Source organism: Bombus terrestris, chromosome 4 (assembly GCF_910591885.1).
Source record: "Bombus terrestris chromosome 4, iyBomTerr1.2, whole genome shotgun sequence".
NCBI classification, from domain to species: Eukaryota; Metazoa; Arthropoda; class Insecta; order Hymenoptera; family Apidae; genus Bombus; species Bombus terrestris.
Window position 1 is genome coordinate 18,322,899 of NC_063272.1, and position 16,697 is coordinate 18,339,595.

The following is a 16,697-nucleotide window of genomic DNA, read 5'->3' on the forward strand; positions in this document are numbered from 1 at the left end:
ATTTTTACATAACCTATTATATTTTTTAATACTACAATTTGATTGTAACAAATCAATTATATGTACATATACGGATTAATGCATTCTAAGCAGTTGTAAATCGATATCGTGAAATCTATACTTAATAGCAGTTTTCGTTAATATCAGGCTATTATTCATGCAGTTAATATCAAAAACTATTTTCAAAAAAGAAAATGGCCAGGTGCAAGAAATATAAAGAAATATTTTATTAATTAATATGTTTATTTAATAAAATTACGAGTATAATAATAGTAGTAGTAATAAATAATAATAATAAAATAATAATAATAATAATAATAATAATAATAATAATAATAATAATAACAATAATAATAGTAATAATAATAATAAGCTTTAGAACAGTTTTATTAAAATTACTAATCATTGCAAAACGTGTAAGAACTAAGAACAAGCCGTGGGAAACTTTCACAATATATACGATGTAATTGTCATTTGCGTGATGTAAGTTCGCAACCACATTTGTGTGATAGTGTAAAACCATGGACATTGTAGAACCTACTGCAGTGTAAAGTTTATACAATCTCAAATAATTCCAACAAATACTACAACAGTTCGATTTGCATTTAATGCTGGATCTTTATGAATCAGTATAATCAATTATAATCTTTTTTTTACTCAATTTTAAACTAAATCTACCAATTAAATCGAAGAAATTGTCATTATATCTCGCAGTAATGGCAAATAATGGTATATTAATTGTTTATTGCAACGTAATCGTCAATAAAAACATCACGGATCATGGTTGCTTATAGAAATATAATCGTGTTTTAGAGGATAATAAAAGCGAAGGTTCGGCTGAAATCGAGGGTGAGAATGAGAATGATGAAAATGAAGAAGCGGAAAAGATTCTTATCATAGATCCTGATAGCGATGTTCGTTTTTATTATTCCTTTACTACTAACTTCATTAATAACAACTTGAAATTTTATGATGACATAATTCTTATATATATATAATTATTTCATTAATGTTCTAGGAATTAGATTTCAATCATTCGAGACTAACAAAATTAGAAAATTTGGAACCATTGAGGAAGATACATAGATTGTGTTTTACGTGGAATCTGATAAAGAAAATTGAGAACCTTGATACACTTACAACTTTGGTCGAGTTAGAATTAAGAGATAATCAGATTGTTGTTATAGAAAACTTAGATGCTCTTGTAAATTTGAAGTATGTTACTACATTCCGTATAAGTAAAATAAAAGATACATTTTCTTTTAGTAAATATAATAAATAGTAAATTTATCAAAATAATATCCTAAATTTCTTGGGCATAAGCAAATATTATATTTTCAGACTTTTAGATTTATCTTTTAATCGTATTAAAAAGATAGAAGGATTGGACAACCTATTGAATTTACAAAAGTTATACTTGTCGTCAAATAAGATTCAGTGCATTGAGAATCTGTCACATCTAAAGAACCTTACAATCCTCGAGTTAGGTGATAACAAAATAAGAGAGATAATTAATCTTGAAGCGCTTGAAAATTTAACAAGTTTGTTCCTTGGTAAAAATAAAATAGCAAAGATAGAAAATTTGGGCTGTTTACAAAATCTTCAGTTATTAAGTCTTCAAAGCAATCGCATTATAGAAATAGAAAATTTAGACGAATTAAAGGATCTTGATCAGTTGTATTTATCTGAAAATGGAATAACATGCATCCGAGGATTATCAAATTGTACAAAAGTAACAACTTTTGATCTAGCAAATAATAAAATAAAAAAGATTGAAAACATTGAACATCTTGAAGATTTAGAAGAGTTCTGGGTAAGAATATGATTAATAGCCGTATATGCATATTTAATTACTATTCGATACTTAATATATTTTCCAGATAAACAACAATGAAATTGAGGATTGGACAACTGTAGAAAATTTAGCAGTTAATAAGAAACTACAAACAGTGTATTTAGAGCATAATCCTATTGCCAAAGATCCAAATTACAGAAGAAAAATTAAACTGTTGCTGCCATGGCTTGTTCAATTAGATGCAACACTTTGCAGATAAGACAATATTGTTCTGCAAAGTAGACCTCTTTGATAATTCTTTGAAACTGTACCTATTGATACTGTTGCCTATCTCCTTCTAGTATTACTTTAAAAAATTATGTATGTACAATTCTATCAATGAGAAGTATGAAATAATTATGTCTTTTTCAACTAGAAATGCATTCCTTTTTTTACATTTTATTAGCAATTTTGTTGATATCACATTGTTAAACGACTGAAATTTGTCATTGCTTTCAACAAGAAAATAATATAAATGCTCAAGGATAATTGTTTTCATAATTTGTACAAAAGCTTACGAAGTAAAAATTTGGGAATAGCGTCTTCTTTATACCTTCATATGATTATACAGTATAAATATTTTTCTTATCTTACTTAAACTATGGGTACATTGACCTGCGTTCTATAACAATATTTTGAGGAACTTCTCTATGTTGTTCTCTTATTATTCAGAAAACCTTATATATCTTGATACAATAATTTTTAACAATTGTATGGAACTTTAATTGAAAGATGTTCAATATATTTATACGAGAATAGTAGCATAAGCAATAGAAGGAATTATTGAACAGTAATTGTGTGAATACATTGTTGAAACTAAATTGTTTTGAAAAAACCACATACTTCAATTTCTACTTGTAATATATTCGTAACAGAATAGCCAATGCATTTATTTCGTATTTCAGTGTATTGTAAAGTACATGACTACTGCAGAATCTTTACTACATTAGAAAACGAATTACTTTTTCATTTGATTAACTTTTTGCGCGACATACAGTACAGGACAAAAATAAGTGGATAAGGTAAGGAAAATAGGTATCAATAATGTTTCATTTAATACGTTGTATGTTTGCACAGAAATATAAACGTTAATTTCAATTATTTACTAAATAATGTAGTTCGATTAATTCTAATCGATAGTTCTATCATCCGTCTATTTATTTTTGTCCCCAGCTGTATACCATTTCATTAAATAACATAACATCGTGTACTGTAATTTTATGCTTATTGATATATACATGTGAAATATATTGAGATTATGTAAATATGTATTTATTAAGTGACTTACATTCATAAACATTATTATTATTTTCATCAAAAGCCTTGATTGTCGTGCAATTTTTACTTGAATAACTATAGAACAAATCGTTGCAACATTTATTGAACATTATTTCACTGAATTTATGGATGGGACATTTCCACGAACTCTTGCAACAATTTAAATGATTTTACATTTAAAAAATTTGTACGATCATGTACAAGTACATAGAATAAATTAAATATGTAAAGAACAGAAAGTTTTGCTAATTGTTATGAATCGTTACTCACTGATATATGCATAAATATGATACACTGATGGTTCCATTAAAATCTAAGTATGTACAAAATTAGGATATTGTTATTTAATTATTGTATTCAAATTTTCATTGTACGCTCGTACATTCACTATACATATAATTTGAAATATATATATTCGAATGATAATTACAAATAATAATAATTATGTAACAAAATAATTTTGGATGTCTACGAATCTCAGTATAGTTATTAATATTTAAGATATAATATATGCAAAAGAAATGTGATATATTAATTTTGATTATATCGTGTCTCTTGCCCATATTATTACATTTGTTCCGTTCTAGGCTTAAAAACTTGTAGAATTTAATTAGTACAACTGTTCTTAAAATTATTATTTTTAATGTAAATATATAAAATGAACTCGAAACTTTATTGCCGATCCAAGTTAAAATTGTGAATTGAATTTTTGTCCTAAAAAAAAAAAAAAAAAAAAAAAAAAAGCATTGAATTTTGTTTCAGGACACAACTTTTATTTATAGTTTTTATTTATGTTATGTGATAATTTTCGACCGGTGAATTTAAAAATTACTCCCAAATTTCTAGATCCAACATTGATCATTATTTATCTCATATCATCCTTCCTATGTACGTACGTACTATGCAGTGTTAACGACCCAACGGGCCACAGAAGCAAGGAAGTTACTGCTCTCTATCGTTATGCGTTACTGCGTATTGTATTATTTGTATATATGGCACTTTCGGCCAATACGCGTACTCATTTCTATGACTATGTTGAAAATATCAGAAATAGCCAGACCCCTATTCCTTTATCAATGAATCTGTCGATGTATGACGCCCTCGTGGATTTTGACGAAACCTTCTTAATTACCTTGTTATGATGTAAATGTAATATATAACGAGAAAAATGATGAAAACGAGCAGTCGGGCCTCAATGACCTTGAAAAAACATAAAATATCGTCCAAGGTTAAACTTCGCTACGGGATACCACTTCTTTTACAAGTTTTTTCGTATTTTCTGACAGTACCCGACAAATAGAGACGAAATACAATGATTTTCAGTCCAGGCATAAATGTTTAAGACTTATTTAAAATTTGATACTCTAAGTCTACTGTATGGATTACTCTGTTTTACGCATCAGATAAATTTTTACACTTTAAATCGTTACTAACGAAGGAGATAGGTGTTCTGGGAATTCCCGTGGTGAGATAATTCCTTTTAGCGACGCGGTGCGTTTTCCCAATTCCCAGTATCGGCGCTCCGATCGAGTTGTAAATACTCGTCAGCTGTGGTACACTATTTTTCAAATTTCAGTTTCCATCGTGCGGCGCGATCTCATGTTTTCAATTGAACTCTACTCTATTATGTAAATTTGCATTTATATGGCTAACATTTTTTTGCATGACACGAAATACTATATACTTACGATATACGATTGAATTGAAAGTTTAACATGAAAGAAAACGATATTTCCGTTTTTGCAAGACAGGCAGACGGATAGAGATGTCGTTGTTTCTGTGTGAGACATTCACAGCATATCACGCATGCGCAAAACATGAACCTTTTTTCCTTTAATATTGATTTTTCACGATTTAGTTTTGGAATGATTAACCAATTCTAGTATTAACCGTGTTGAATAACATAGCAATACTACATCGGAAGCCATATTTTGTATTAGAGGAGACAGAGTCGATTCTAGAGTCGACTATTGTTATATATATGAATGCCGGATTTCCGCATTGTTGCCATTCTTATATTCAGCAGGCTTGTACTATAATCGGCCGTGCTTTCAATATACGAGCATTCAGGCCTGTTTATATGACGATCGTCAGAGCTTTGTTAATGAACGACCGTGGTTCAATTACAGGACGATAACCGGACAATTTGTTAACAATATCAGGGAGTTCCCTCAGTTTCATAAGAAAAACTGTTCCTCGACTTTTCATGAACTAAAAGTCGCAAAAGAGGAATATATTACCTATCGTCTTTGAAATTGTTATTATTTTTGGTAAGTTGTACTCATTCTAAACGTACGATTATAATTTTTAAGTATTTTGAATTTCTCTATAAATATATTATTTTTTAAGACCTTTTTTATCATCTAAGTTATGGAGACAGATATAAGGGAATTTATACCAAGACCTTATCAGATTGATCTATTTGAAATAGCATGTAAAGAAAATGTGATTATTTATTTACCAACGGGAGCCGGAAAAACATTTATTGCTGTTATGCTTATTAAAGAATTAAGTGCGGATATACGACGGTATGAATCATAAATTACACATTTTTTTCAGTTATTGTCATATAATGTATAATCATATTTTTACCTTATCAATATTTAAACATTTTGCTATGAATTTTATATTTAGGCCTTATGCTGAAGGTGGTAAACATACTATATTTATAGTGAATACAGTACCCTTGGTCATCCAACAAAGTGATTATATTAAAAGATTAACTGGTCTGTCTTGCGGGACGCTCAGCAGCGAGGAGGGAGTTGATTTTTGGCACGATGAAGAATGGAATGAACATCTAAACAACCATGAGGTAATGAAAGTTAATTATAACTTAGAAATATTGTTGCAAATATTGTTTTTATAACATTATACGAACATATGAATTATAATATGAATTACATATTTAGTAAAATCTTAAAGAACGCTATATTATAGGTTTTAGTAATGACATCACAAATCTTAGTAAATGCGCTTTGTCATGGATATATGTTTTTGAATAGAATAAATCTGATTATTTTCGATGAATGTCACAGAGCAGTAAATGATCATCCTATGCGACAAATTATGCAACTCTTTGAAAATTGTCCTAAAGAGGAACAACCAAGAGTATTAGGACTTTCAGCATCATTATTAAATGCTAATGTCAGGCTGGAAAAAGTACAATCAGTTATGCAGGTAAATTTCATATAATCACATTAAAGAAAAATTTTATTTTAATTAATATAATATCTAAATTTTACTATAGTCTTTGGAAGTTACGTTTAACGCAAGAATAGCTACTGCCACTGTAGCTGATAAAAGTTATTATGCATCGCCAATTGAAGAAATTATTCAATTTGACCAACATGTTATAGACAATGTCGGGGAGTGTATAAATAATATTATCAAAGAAGTAGAATCAATCCTAAATTGTGCAGTGTTAAAAGATAATCTGAAGTATAATGAATCAAGTGCAGAATTTAGACCAAAAACTATTAGTAAAAAGCTGAGTTGCATATTAAGAAACATTCAGTACCACTTTCTACGTACAGGTATTGTATATATAGCGCTAGGATATATGGTACACTCAAGAGCAAGAGATTATTCTATATGCAAAACTAAGTCGAGGAGAAAATAAAGATTTTTGCCTTTTTTGTTTTTTGGTCTTGTTTTCAGGATAATTGAATTTTTATTTCATTAAGTGTATTTACATTTGGCTAATGTATGAATTTTGAAACTTAATTTTCTCAAAGACAGGATCTCAAACAAAAAAGATATTTTTGTCAACCTTGTATTAGAGTAGTCTCTTGTCCACCTTAGGATATGCTGTATGCATAAAAAATAGGATGCAGGATAATTTACAAAATTAATTATAAATAAATTTATATATATTCTTCTCTAGTTTAGCAAATTTTATTTTGATATAGGAATCTATGGCGCGAGCAAATGTGTTCTACTTCACTTGATTCAATTAGAATATTTAAAAAAAAGTATAGATGATGTGGTATGTAAATATTAAACATAAAGATATATTGAATTTTGTTCGTTTATATTGTGTAATGTAATATGTAATATTTAGGAAACACTATACATTTTGGAATATCTTATAACAAAAGTAATTAACTGTAGAAAATTATTAGAAGATAAAATGAAAGGGAGCCCAGAGAAAGAGAGAATTTACAAGTGAGTTACTTCTATTTATGTTTATTGTATAATTCGTTAATATTATTTTGAAACAATATTATGGAATTTCAGTTATTCATCTGATCAAATTCAAAAACTTTTCAAAGTATTAAAGGACTTTTATAATAACAAGCATAGTGATCAGGTATTTTGTTGTATTATTTTCGTACAACGTCGATTCACTGCAAAAATATTATATCAGATATTAAAGGTAAAAAGTAATTTTTATGTTTATAATTTATATAAATTTATCTTCTTCTCATTATTATCTTGTAATTTGTGTTATTTTAGAGTGTATCTATATATGACGAGGAATGTAAATTCTTGCATCCAGAGTTTGTGATAGGTGTGTCCAGTAATCCTTTTAGAAATTCCAAAGAACTGCTATGTGTATCAGAACGGAATAAGGAGGTTTTGCTCAGGTACGATATTTTATAATAATACAATCTACTATATACAAGCTTATTTATTCAATTTTAATATAAAAGCCAGCGAATACATTAATACTATTACTATTCAAGGAATACACAGTTCTCTATACTTTTCCTTTTTCCTTTCTTTTTTTTCTTTTCCTTTCTTTTTTTTTTCTTTTTTTTTTTTTTAGATTTAGGAATGGTTCGTTAAATTGCATTGTTGCAACAGATGTTATAGACGAAGGTATAGATGTGCCGAAATGTTCATTAATCATACGGTACGATTTGCCAATGGATGTAAGAACATATATTCAAAGCAAAGGGAGAGCACGGCATGCATATAGTCGATATGTAGTGTTGCTACAAAGCGATGACTCACAGTATCTACGACGACATAATGAATATAAAAAGATAGAGCAACACTTGAAACAGGTACCATTTTTACGTTGTCAATGAATACTAAATATCAGTGATGTTAATAGTAATGTCAATGATAGTCGAACGTATAAGCGGAAAAACTTTTTGCCGCCGACACCGATTAGCGATATTTAAAAGAAAATAAATAAAAAAACACCTTTTTGCTGTTGATAATGATTATAGGTAAACAAAATAAAATCCTAGTCATGGATAATGGTTAATAGCTTGTTATACGAGGCATAACTGTATATACATATACATGTATACATATTTATAAATTTACTCACTTTTTATCTTCTAACTAGCTTCTAGTAGATAAAACTGATGAACGTAATTTACCAACTGAAAATGAAATACAAAGTGAATTATATCAACATGACATAGAACCATATCAGGTAATTAGTGATGATGGACAAATATGTTGTATAACAGAACAGATGGCAATTAGTATAATAAATCAATACTGTACATCTTTATTGAAATCAAAATTTGCGTGTTTATCACCTATTTGGACTTTACGTAAAATTTCAGAAAATCATGTGCCAATGTATCAGGTATTAGAGGTTGAAATATTTTAAATCTTTTTCTCTCTTGTGCAATGATTGTAATTTCCTTAAATAACGTTTTAGGTTTCTCTTACATTACCATCTATATCTCCATTCAGAAATACCATTCTTGGTGATCCTATGATTTCTATCAGTAGTGCAAAGAGATCTGTTGCTATGAATATGTGTAGGGAATTACATAAAATCGGGGAATTATCTGATAATTTAAAGCCAGTTACAATAGACATACTTCAAAAGGACCTAAGTTATTTATTTCCAAATTGGGTTAATGAAGCTGAATCGGAAAAAAGTTCAGTAGGAACATACAAGAAAAAGCGACATCATCAGTTACAGGTAAAATAAAACAAAAATTTATTATTTAATTGATCAAAATGTAGTAAATGTTGTTACTAAAAACCACCATTTATATGGTATAGTTCCCATCAGCTCTCTATGGTGCATTTCCTCTTCCACGAAAGATAACGTATCTTCACATACTTCATGCTACACCTAAGTATCCTGTACCACATCATGATAATCGCTATTTGACATTCTACAATTTGTTACATAATAGTGCAGGTTTTGGTATACTTTCTACAAAACAAATGCCACAGGTATAAATTTCGATTTGTTTTGTAATCTTCATGACAAACATTTTATACACTTGTACATTTACTTATACATTTTATAATCTTATTGTAGATACCTTCTTTTCCAATTTTTATGCGTGTTGGTGAATTAAATATTGATGTGAAAGTAAATCACGCAAAAATGATCTTAACTGAAGAAGAAGTTATATATTTAAAAAGGTTTCATACTTTAATATTTAGTGATATCGTATCAGTTATAAAAACCTTTATGGTATTCGATAATTGTAATCGTGATAATTGCTTTTTAATTGTGCCAGGTAAATGAAATTTATGATTAAACGGGGACAGATTGGAAACCTTCGATTTCCGGAATTGCCGCTAGGTGTTCCTTTATTTATTATTATCATTGCCATTCCGAAAGCTTTTCAATCTGCGCTATGCACTAAAATAATAATTCTATATAGATAATAAAGATATATTTATGAATTCTCTTTCTTACTATATAAGATATCATTAATATTAGGCCCCTTTTTAATATCTTCTATTTTAGTGCTATTTTAAAGTATAATTTTTTAGTTAACGAAGACTGGGACATAAATTGGGAAGTTACAAAGCAGTATAATTCTATCGAATATATATCACCATCAGTTCCATTCTGTTTTAAGAGTTCTGATTACGAACTAGCACTGGTTAAACCTAACTATAGAGCTGCAGACACATATATTGTTACCCAAGTATGTGATGATATCACGCCCAGCTCATGTTTTCCAACTGATCACTTTTCGACATATATCCATTATTACAAAGAAAAACACAGATTGGAAATAAACAATTTAGAGCAGCCAATGTTAGAAGTAAAATCAATATCAAGGGCAATAGATTATATAATGCCTAGGTAATACATAAATCTTTATATACATATTTTAAATAAAGCCAAATCCATAATTAAATTGTATTTCTTTATACAGAGATAAGAGTACTGAATCAAAGAAAGAGCATTTAGTTCCAGAATTATGCATCAGAATTAATTTTCCAGCCTTATATTGGCTCAAAGCAACAACTTTACCATCTATATTGCACAGAGTCTCACAGCTATTAATTGCAGAAGATCTAAGATACGTTATTGCCAAAGAAAGCGATTTAGGAACGTTATCAAATAATATGAAATGGCCTTCATTAGTAATAACTAACGAAGAAAGAGAAGACTCATTTGAGCCTTTAATAGAAATTTCTACTACAGAAAATATTGATAATTCACATCCAGAACCAACTTCAAATGGATCAGAAGCAGATGGTTTGTATACATATCTATACATATACATGTATTCATATATGATCGCGCGCGCGCGCGCGTGTGTGTGTGTGTATGTATTTATTTATTTATTTACCTATTTATCTATAGGTAATCCTAATATAGTTTTTAGATACAATCATTGCTCGTCATAATACATTAAGCTTACAAATTTCTTTAAACCTAGACCTAGAGTCTATATCCTTAAAACGTAGCTACCTAATTTATGGTAACAACATTCCTTTGCTTTTAGATTGCTATTCAGTTTCCCTACTAGTTGCTCGAAACTCTACTATACACACATCTCCCTCACTGATCTACATCCTAGTAAATTTTCCATCTTTTCTCTAATTCTCCATCTCTTCTCCTGTTCTTTCATAAATTCCCTCACAGAGCATAAAATGCAACAAGGATCCTCTTCATCTAGATTATACATTCAACACCTTTGGTTCTCTTCCTCTTTATGTTGTATTGCACTAACATTCCCATAAGAAAATCTTGCCCATTGTTCTTCCCCTCTTGAACCCCTTTTGTGCCCTTCTTCCTCTCTTGAACAACATCACTTTCGTCTTCTTTGCGTTCACTTCGAGATAGCTTTTTATTACGTATCTTCCCAGCGATCTGAGCAACTGACTGAGATAGTGACTCCCTTGTTTGCGAATCACCACCGCTACCACATTCGCAAACCTCAACGCAATCATCTTCTACCTTACAAAATACCGCCCCTCCCTCGGCGCTATTCCTCGACCAACAGACTAATCTACTTGCAAATCTTCTATGAACAACGAAGATAATAGAGGGCGAATGGAGCATTCCTGCCTGATTTCTATGCATGACTCAAAACCATCTGTTAGGCCCGCAACTGACAATCCTCTGTTTGTCGTTTTCCTGTATATCTCCTTGATCATAAAGAATTCTGCATTTAGAATTACATTTCTCCATTTATACCCCTATTCTCATCAGCTTATGCAGCAAAAGGTGTTTATCTACCGAATGCCGCTTTAAATTCGTTGAATACCGCATAGCCTTTCCTTTGTCTTTTATATGCAGGATGTTCCATCAAACTGTACCACCTTTAATTATTCTCTCATTTATCTATCTCGATACAGGATAGTATTTCGAGAGAAAATTATCGTATGTCAAGGGGGAAATTTGGTCTGAAAATTTTTTTCGTATCGTGACCAATATGAGTAAAAGAGAGTAATTCAAGGTTATAGAGCTAAGTGAGATACCCTGTGTATACATATTGTTAATTTATTTTTACTTTAAAAATAGCTCGTCTACGTAGACTATATATTTTTATACACTAATAAAATGTTATTATCTATTTTCATGTAATATGAAATACAGAATTATATCACTATCCATGGTCAAAACATCAAGAACAACCAGATTTGGACAAGAATATCGAAGAAATTCAGCTAATTGAAATAGAACACTATTGTCAATTTATGAACGAAACACAGGATCAAAATAATAGTTCAATTGTAATATTCTATATCTTTTATATACATACCATACATAAGTTTCACTTTATATTTCTAAAAATTTGAGCAACATTTCTCTATGTATAATATTGTTATCTAACATTTATTTATAATATTCATAAAATTTATTATTTCACAGAAAAATAACAAAATTAATTTTCTGAATAAACCATCAGTACCAGTACCGGTTTTGCATATCTTGTCATTAAAATGTTCGTATGGCCCCGATCCTGGCCAGATCGTGTATGTAAGTATATTCTTAATTCTTTTTATTTTAATTGTAATCAGTTAATCTAATCTGTTTATGAAAACATTTTATAGGCATTAACTAAAACAGGACACGATGCGTTCAATTTAGAACGATTAGAAACTTTAGGAGATTCATATTTGAAATTTATTACATCATTATTTTTATACAATGAGTTTCCGAAGCATAGTGAAGGTTATTTAACCGCACTGAAAGGAAAAATTATTGGCAATCGTAATCTTTATTATTGTGGAATCAAGAAAAACATTCCGGGATGTATGAAAGTTGACAGTTTTATACCTTTGAGTAATTTTATTGCTCCAGCTTATACAGTATATAGGCAAGTTCAAGATGTGTTATTGTATGCGAAGGTTTGTATTATTTGAATATTCCAAAACTAAATCATACACATACGCAAATTATATAATATAGATGATGTAAAGTAATAAGTTGTAAAATTTAACGAAGTAAATTGATTAAGTTTATTGAAAAAAAAAAAAAAAAACAAATTCTGTGTAAGGTGTCACCAAATGTTTTATATGAAATTGAAATACCTCGAGATGAGCAATTATGTGGAAATATAAGTGAAGCCACGAAAAATGCAATACAAGCAAAAATATTAGACTGGGAGGCAGCAGAAGCACAAACTGGTATGGAACATTATCTTGGAATACAAACAGTTTCTGATAAAACAGTAGCAGATTGTGTAGAAGCATTGATTGGTGTATACCTTAGAGTAAGTACAAAACAAAGTTTTATAATATTGTAATAATTTTTTTTTAACTTATGAATATTTTCATTTTTGTAGAGTATGGGTATTAAAGATACTTTAATATTATTACAATGGTTTCAAATTTTACCACATAAAATTGATGCTAATGAATTATTGTTTGGTACCCCTCAGAATCCAATAATTTCTGAAGGGAACGTAAATCATTTAATGCCTTGGGCTTCCAATATAGAAACAAAGCTTGGATACCAATTTAATAATAGAGGGTATTTATTGCAGGTAATTAACATTTTACAACAGCTGAGTGCTTTATTTTTGATGGATTGTTATATCGAGTTCTTTAATACTAAGATCTAGTTTGGCAACTTAGTTTAACTAAAAAACATAACTTTCAAGTAAAACAGTTAAATGTTTTAGGCCTTTACACACCCTTCGTATACACCGAATAATATGACTGAATGTTATCAAAGATTGGAATTTCTTGGTGATGCAATACTTGGTAACAGAATGTTTATGATTTTAAACCTTATTTTGAATGTTTATTGATCAATAAAATATTAAATGAATATGCTTGACTTAACGTATAATTTCAGATTTTCTGATTACAAACTATATCTATGAAAGTTGTGGGAATTTAAACCCCGGTGCATTAACAGATCTAAGATCCGCTCTTGTTAATAATATTACTTTTGCATGCTTGACTGTAAGACATGGTTTACATATTGCTTTACTATCTTATGCTCCAAAATTAAATAATGTTATTGAACGATTTGTGAAATTTCAAGAAGAAAGAAATTATGCTGTGAATGACGAGGTATTCTACATTAATAGAGGAAACGTTAAATACATTTTGAATTATTTAAAAATATATATGTAGATATATTTTTATATAATATATTCTATATTTACAGCTTCTATGGATTTTATTAGAAGAAGACGAATGTAATATGGCCGAACATGTAGACGTTCCTAAAGTTCTAGGAGATATATTTGAATCTGTAATAGGTGCAATATATTTGGATAGTAATAAAAATCTTTCAGTAGTATGGAATATCGTATATTCCATTATGCATAAAGAGATCGGTGCGTATTTATGAAAATAACATAACAATTTTATAATAATATTAAAGTTTTTAGTAAACATTATTAGTTGTGGTAACGTGTAACTTTTATTTAGACGAATTCAGCAAAAATATTCCAAAACAACCAATTCGTGTTTTATATGAAACTCACGGCGCACGCCCACAATTCCTGTGAGTATTATTAATAACAATTAACATTTCATCTTTGTTAAAATTACTTAACAATTATATATTTTCCCCAGGAAAGCAACTGTTATTGAGAATACGAATATTGTCATGGTTCCTCTAAAAGTAACTATTGCTGGAAAAGTAAGGCATTTTTATGGGTTCGGCGCTAATAAGAAACAAGCGAAGTGTGCTGCTGCAAAGCAAGCTTTAAAGAGCTTCTTGTGTAAGAAATAGATCAATATCATAAGACATTTTTTCATGTTCACTTTCCCTCTTCCATTTTCTTCTATCTGCTATAAATAATATAATAGTAATACAATAAATAGGATAATAAAAAAGATAATCAATATTGTCTATTTACTTATTACAGTCATATTCGATTTACGTGCAGTGTTTGTTGTTTTCGTTCTTCTGTTAAATTTAATATACGTAAATAATATCATATTCAAAATATCATTCATGATTGAAACACTTTTATGTTATTAAATCTTTTTACTAGAAAAGCAAAATTATAGTATAACTTTAGACTTTAGAAAGGTTTTTAATAATGAAGCAAATATTTATGTTACATAACATTTATTTGACATTAGTCAAATACAAAGTAATAGTAAGGTAATCATAATAATCGTATAAAAAAAAAGTTGATCTCTATAATCATTATCGTGATCTTGTTTCCTTCTTTCACCTCCCGTACTACTCGGTCCACCGTGAGTCGTGTCCACGGCCGCATTGTGAAGGGAGGGGGGGGGGGGACAGAGAGAGAGAGAGAGAGAAAGGGGCAGATACAATCGGGTCTGGGTTATTTTTCCACGATAGCGTTACACAAGAAATCCTAAGCAATCAATCAAAGCGCCTTAATGCGGTTAAATTGAACAATATTCATCGGTCGCTAAGAGCCTTACCCCTTTCATAAGAGTTCCCAGACCATGTGTGTACGATCGTGGTCCAATCGACGGTCTTATAAAGTCTCGATACCTGCTACGTAGAATCGTCCGAAAGTTGAGTCGTGAAAAATCAACATGTATGACATCAAAGTTCTTGTTCTTGCATGACAGACTGAAATGAGTAAAGTGTGTCAGTCTCTGTCTGAGACATTTATAGCATGTCCAGCAAGAACAAGGATCTCGATGTCTTCCATGTTAACTTTTCGCGACTCAATTTTTGGAGGATATTTTCTATGCTTTCGTTATAATATATAACTATCGAGACATATTTATTGAGTTGGCAACTAAGCGATTACGGATTTTATCATTATCACCTAATGATGCCAACCCAATATATGACTGTAGATTGGACCACAGTCTTTACATCAGAACACATCCACATTGTCCGAAATTTTCGAAGCAACTCCTTGACCTCGAATATTTCATCGATATTGCCGGGGATCGACATTCTTCTTCTTATGCCGTCACATGCTTGCAACATATCGTGGCCCCACCGTTAATTGTTTAAATATTTGCAGTAAAGGAAACCATTGCTGTTAGAAAAAGCGTGTTTTATGAAAGTCGTTGTACACCTATCCAAAGAAATTGCATGTTTTGTAACCAACATTTGAACAAACGCTGACCGAAACAACAACACAATTCCAATACAGATGCTGCACCACGCGGTCATATATAAAAACCAATAAAGTTAGAGGGCTGCCCTGTTTAGTTCCACTGCAGATCAATAACATAACGATAACGACTTTGCCGACCGTTCTCTAATAACGTTGATCTCACGGTGTCACTAGTAGCGGCAATTTGAATACATTATACTTTTATACAACTAACAAGATTGCTTTTTCAAAAAATACTGTATAATTTTCTGAGCGAAGTAAATGTGAGTTACTTTCTTGATCTATTAAAGTAATTACCATGTGCATCTGTATACAACCATCGATTCAAATCATTCTTCAATTGTACATAATTAAACATACTTAAAATGGCGTCTAAGTAAATCGTACGCTGTGCACAAATTTTATACAAGCATAATTTTTAAAACAGATTTCTTCGCCTTAAAATTTGTATTTCTCAATTCTACTCGAAAACTACTTGAAAACTATCATACCATGTAAGAATAGGTTATAAATTCGGTGTGCTCAAAAAATCTCAAAAAGAATCATTTTACCGACAAAATCGAAATAAACATTCAAATATATGTAAAAGCTTGTACAACATACCAAAATACAAAATATTGTAAATTTAGACAATATTTATTGGTGGGATGCTATAATTGTTACACCTTTAATTCAAATTAGTCATAACAATGTATAGGTACAATAAAATAAATTCAGTACAAGTGTACAAAGAGGCAGTTACGTGTATCAAAAAAGAGAAACATTGGTACAATCAAAGTATCACATTAAATCAAATCAAATTTCTATAAACATTAAATAAATAGACTTTCACTCTAATCGCAAGTATATCCTATTAAACATAATCTTATAAATTATTTACTTCTTAATAGTTG

At 29.8% G+C, this 16,697-nt stretch overlaps 2 protein-coding genes and 2 long non-coding RNA genes across 6 annotated transcripts; 2 read left to right on the top strand and 2 right to left on the bottom strand.

The window, feature by feature from the left end:
• Positions 1-333: 333 nt before the first annotated feature.
• On the top strand, positions 334-2,213 carry LOC100646653 (protein phosphatase 1 regulatory subunit 7). Of its 2 annotated transcripts, XM_003394747.4 has the most exons (5): positions 336-729; positions 814-914; positions 1,019-1,215; positions 1,342-1,813; positions 1,881-2,213. In XM_003394747.4, exons 1-5 carry the CDS (start codon positions 717-719, stop codon positions 2,052-2,054), a joined length of 957 nt encoding a protein of 318 aa, XP_003394795.1. In that variant the 5' UTR covers positions 336-716; the 3' UTR covers positions 2,055-2,213. The 2 variants fall into 2 exon arrangements, with proteins under 2 accessions (XP_048261270.1, XP_003394795.1); XM_048405313.1 differs by lacking the exon at positions 814-914 and having other exon boundaries at positions 334-729.
• Positions 2,214-3,080: 867 nt separating this feature from the next.
• Positions 3,081-5,112, bottom strand: LOC105665648. The gene is made up of 2 exons (XR_007223882.1): positions 4,801-5,112; positions 3,081-4,733 (listed from the first exon to the last, which is right to left on the bottom strand). It is a non-coding gene; the product is annotated as an uncharacterized LOC105665648 (long non-coding RNA).
• An 18-nt stretch (positions 5,113-5,130) lies between these two features.
• On the top strand, positions 5,131-14,589 carry LOC100650316 (endoribonuclease Dicer). 2 transcript variants are annotated; one of them, XM_012307737.3, is made up of 26 exons: positions 5,131-5,382; positions 5,462-5,640; positions 5,747-5,924; positions 6,050-6,289; positions 6,360-6,645; positions 7,021-7,097; positions 7,173-7,276; positions 7,349-7,487; positions 7,568-7,698; positions 7,881-8,121; positions 8,412-8,660; positions 8,736-9,005; positions 9,089-9,265; positions 9,354-9,558; positions 9,818-10,136; positions 10,210-10,535; positions 11,883-12,019; positions 12,159-12,266; positions 12,341-12,637; positions 12,787-13,002; positions 13,075-13,275; positions 13,414-13,495; positions 13,590-13,810; positions 13,908-14,079; positions 14,174-14,249; positions 14,321-14,589. In XM_012307737.3, the coding sequence occupies exons 2-26, from the start codon at positions 5,483-5,485 to the stop codon at positions 14,478-14,480; spliced, it is 4,770 nt and encodes a 1,589-aa protein (XP_012163127.1). In that variant the 5' UTR covers positions 5,131-5,382; positions 5,462-5,482; the 3' UTR covers positions 14,481-14,589. The 2 variants fall into 2 exon arrangements, with proteins under 2 accessions (XP_012163127.1, XP_048261254.1); XM_048405297.1 differs by lacking the exon at positions 5,131-5,382 and having other exon boundaries at positions 5,499-5,640; positions 5,785-5,924.
• Positions 14,590-14,805: 216 nt separating this feature from the next.
• On the bottom strand, positions 14,806-15,919 carry LOC110119235. Its single transcript, XR_002307654.2, has 2 exons — positions 15,149-15,919; positions 14,806-15,078 (listed from the first exon to the last, which is right to left on the bottom strand). It is a non-coding gene; the product is annotated as an uncharacterized LOC110119235 (long non-coding RNA).
• Between the last annotated feature and the right edge of the window lie 778 nt (positions 15,920-16,697).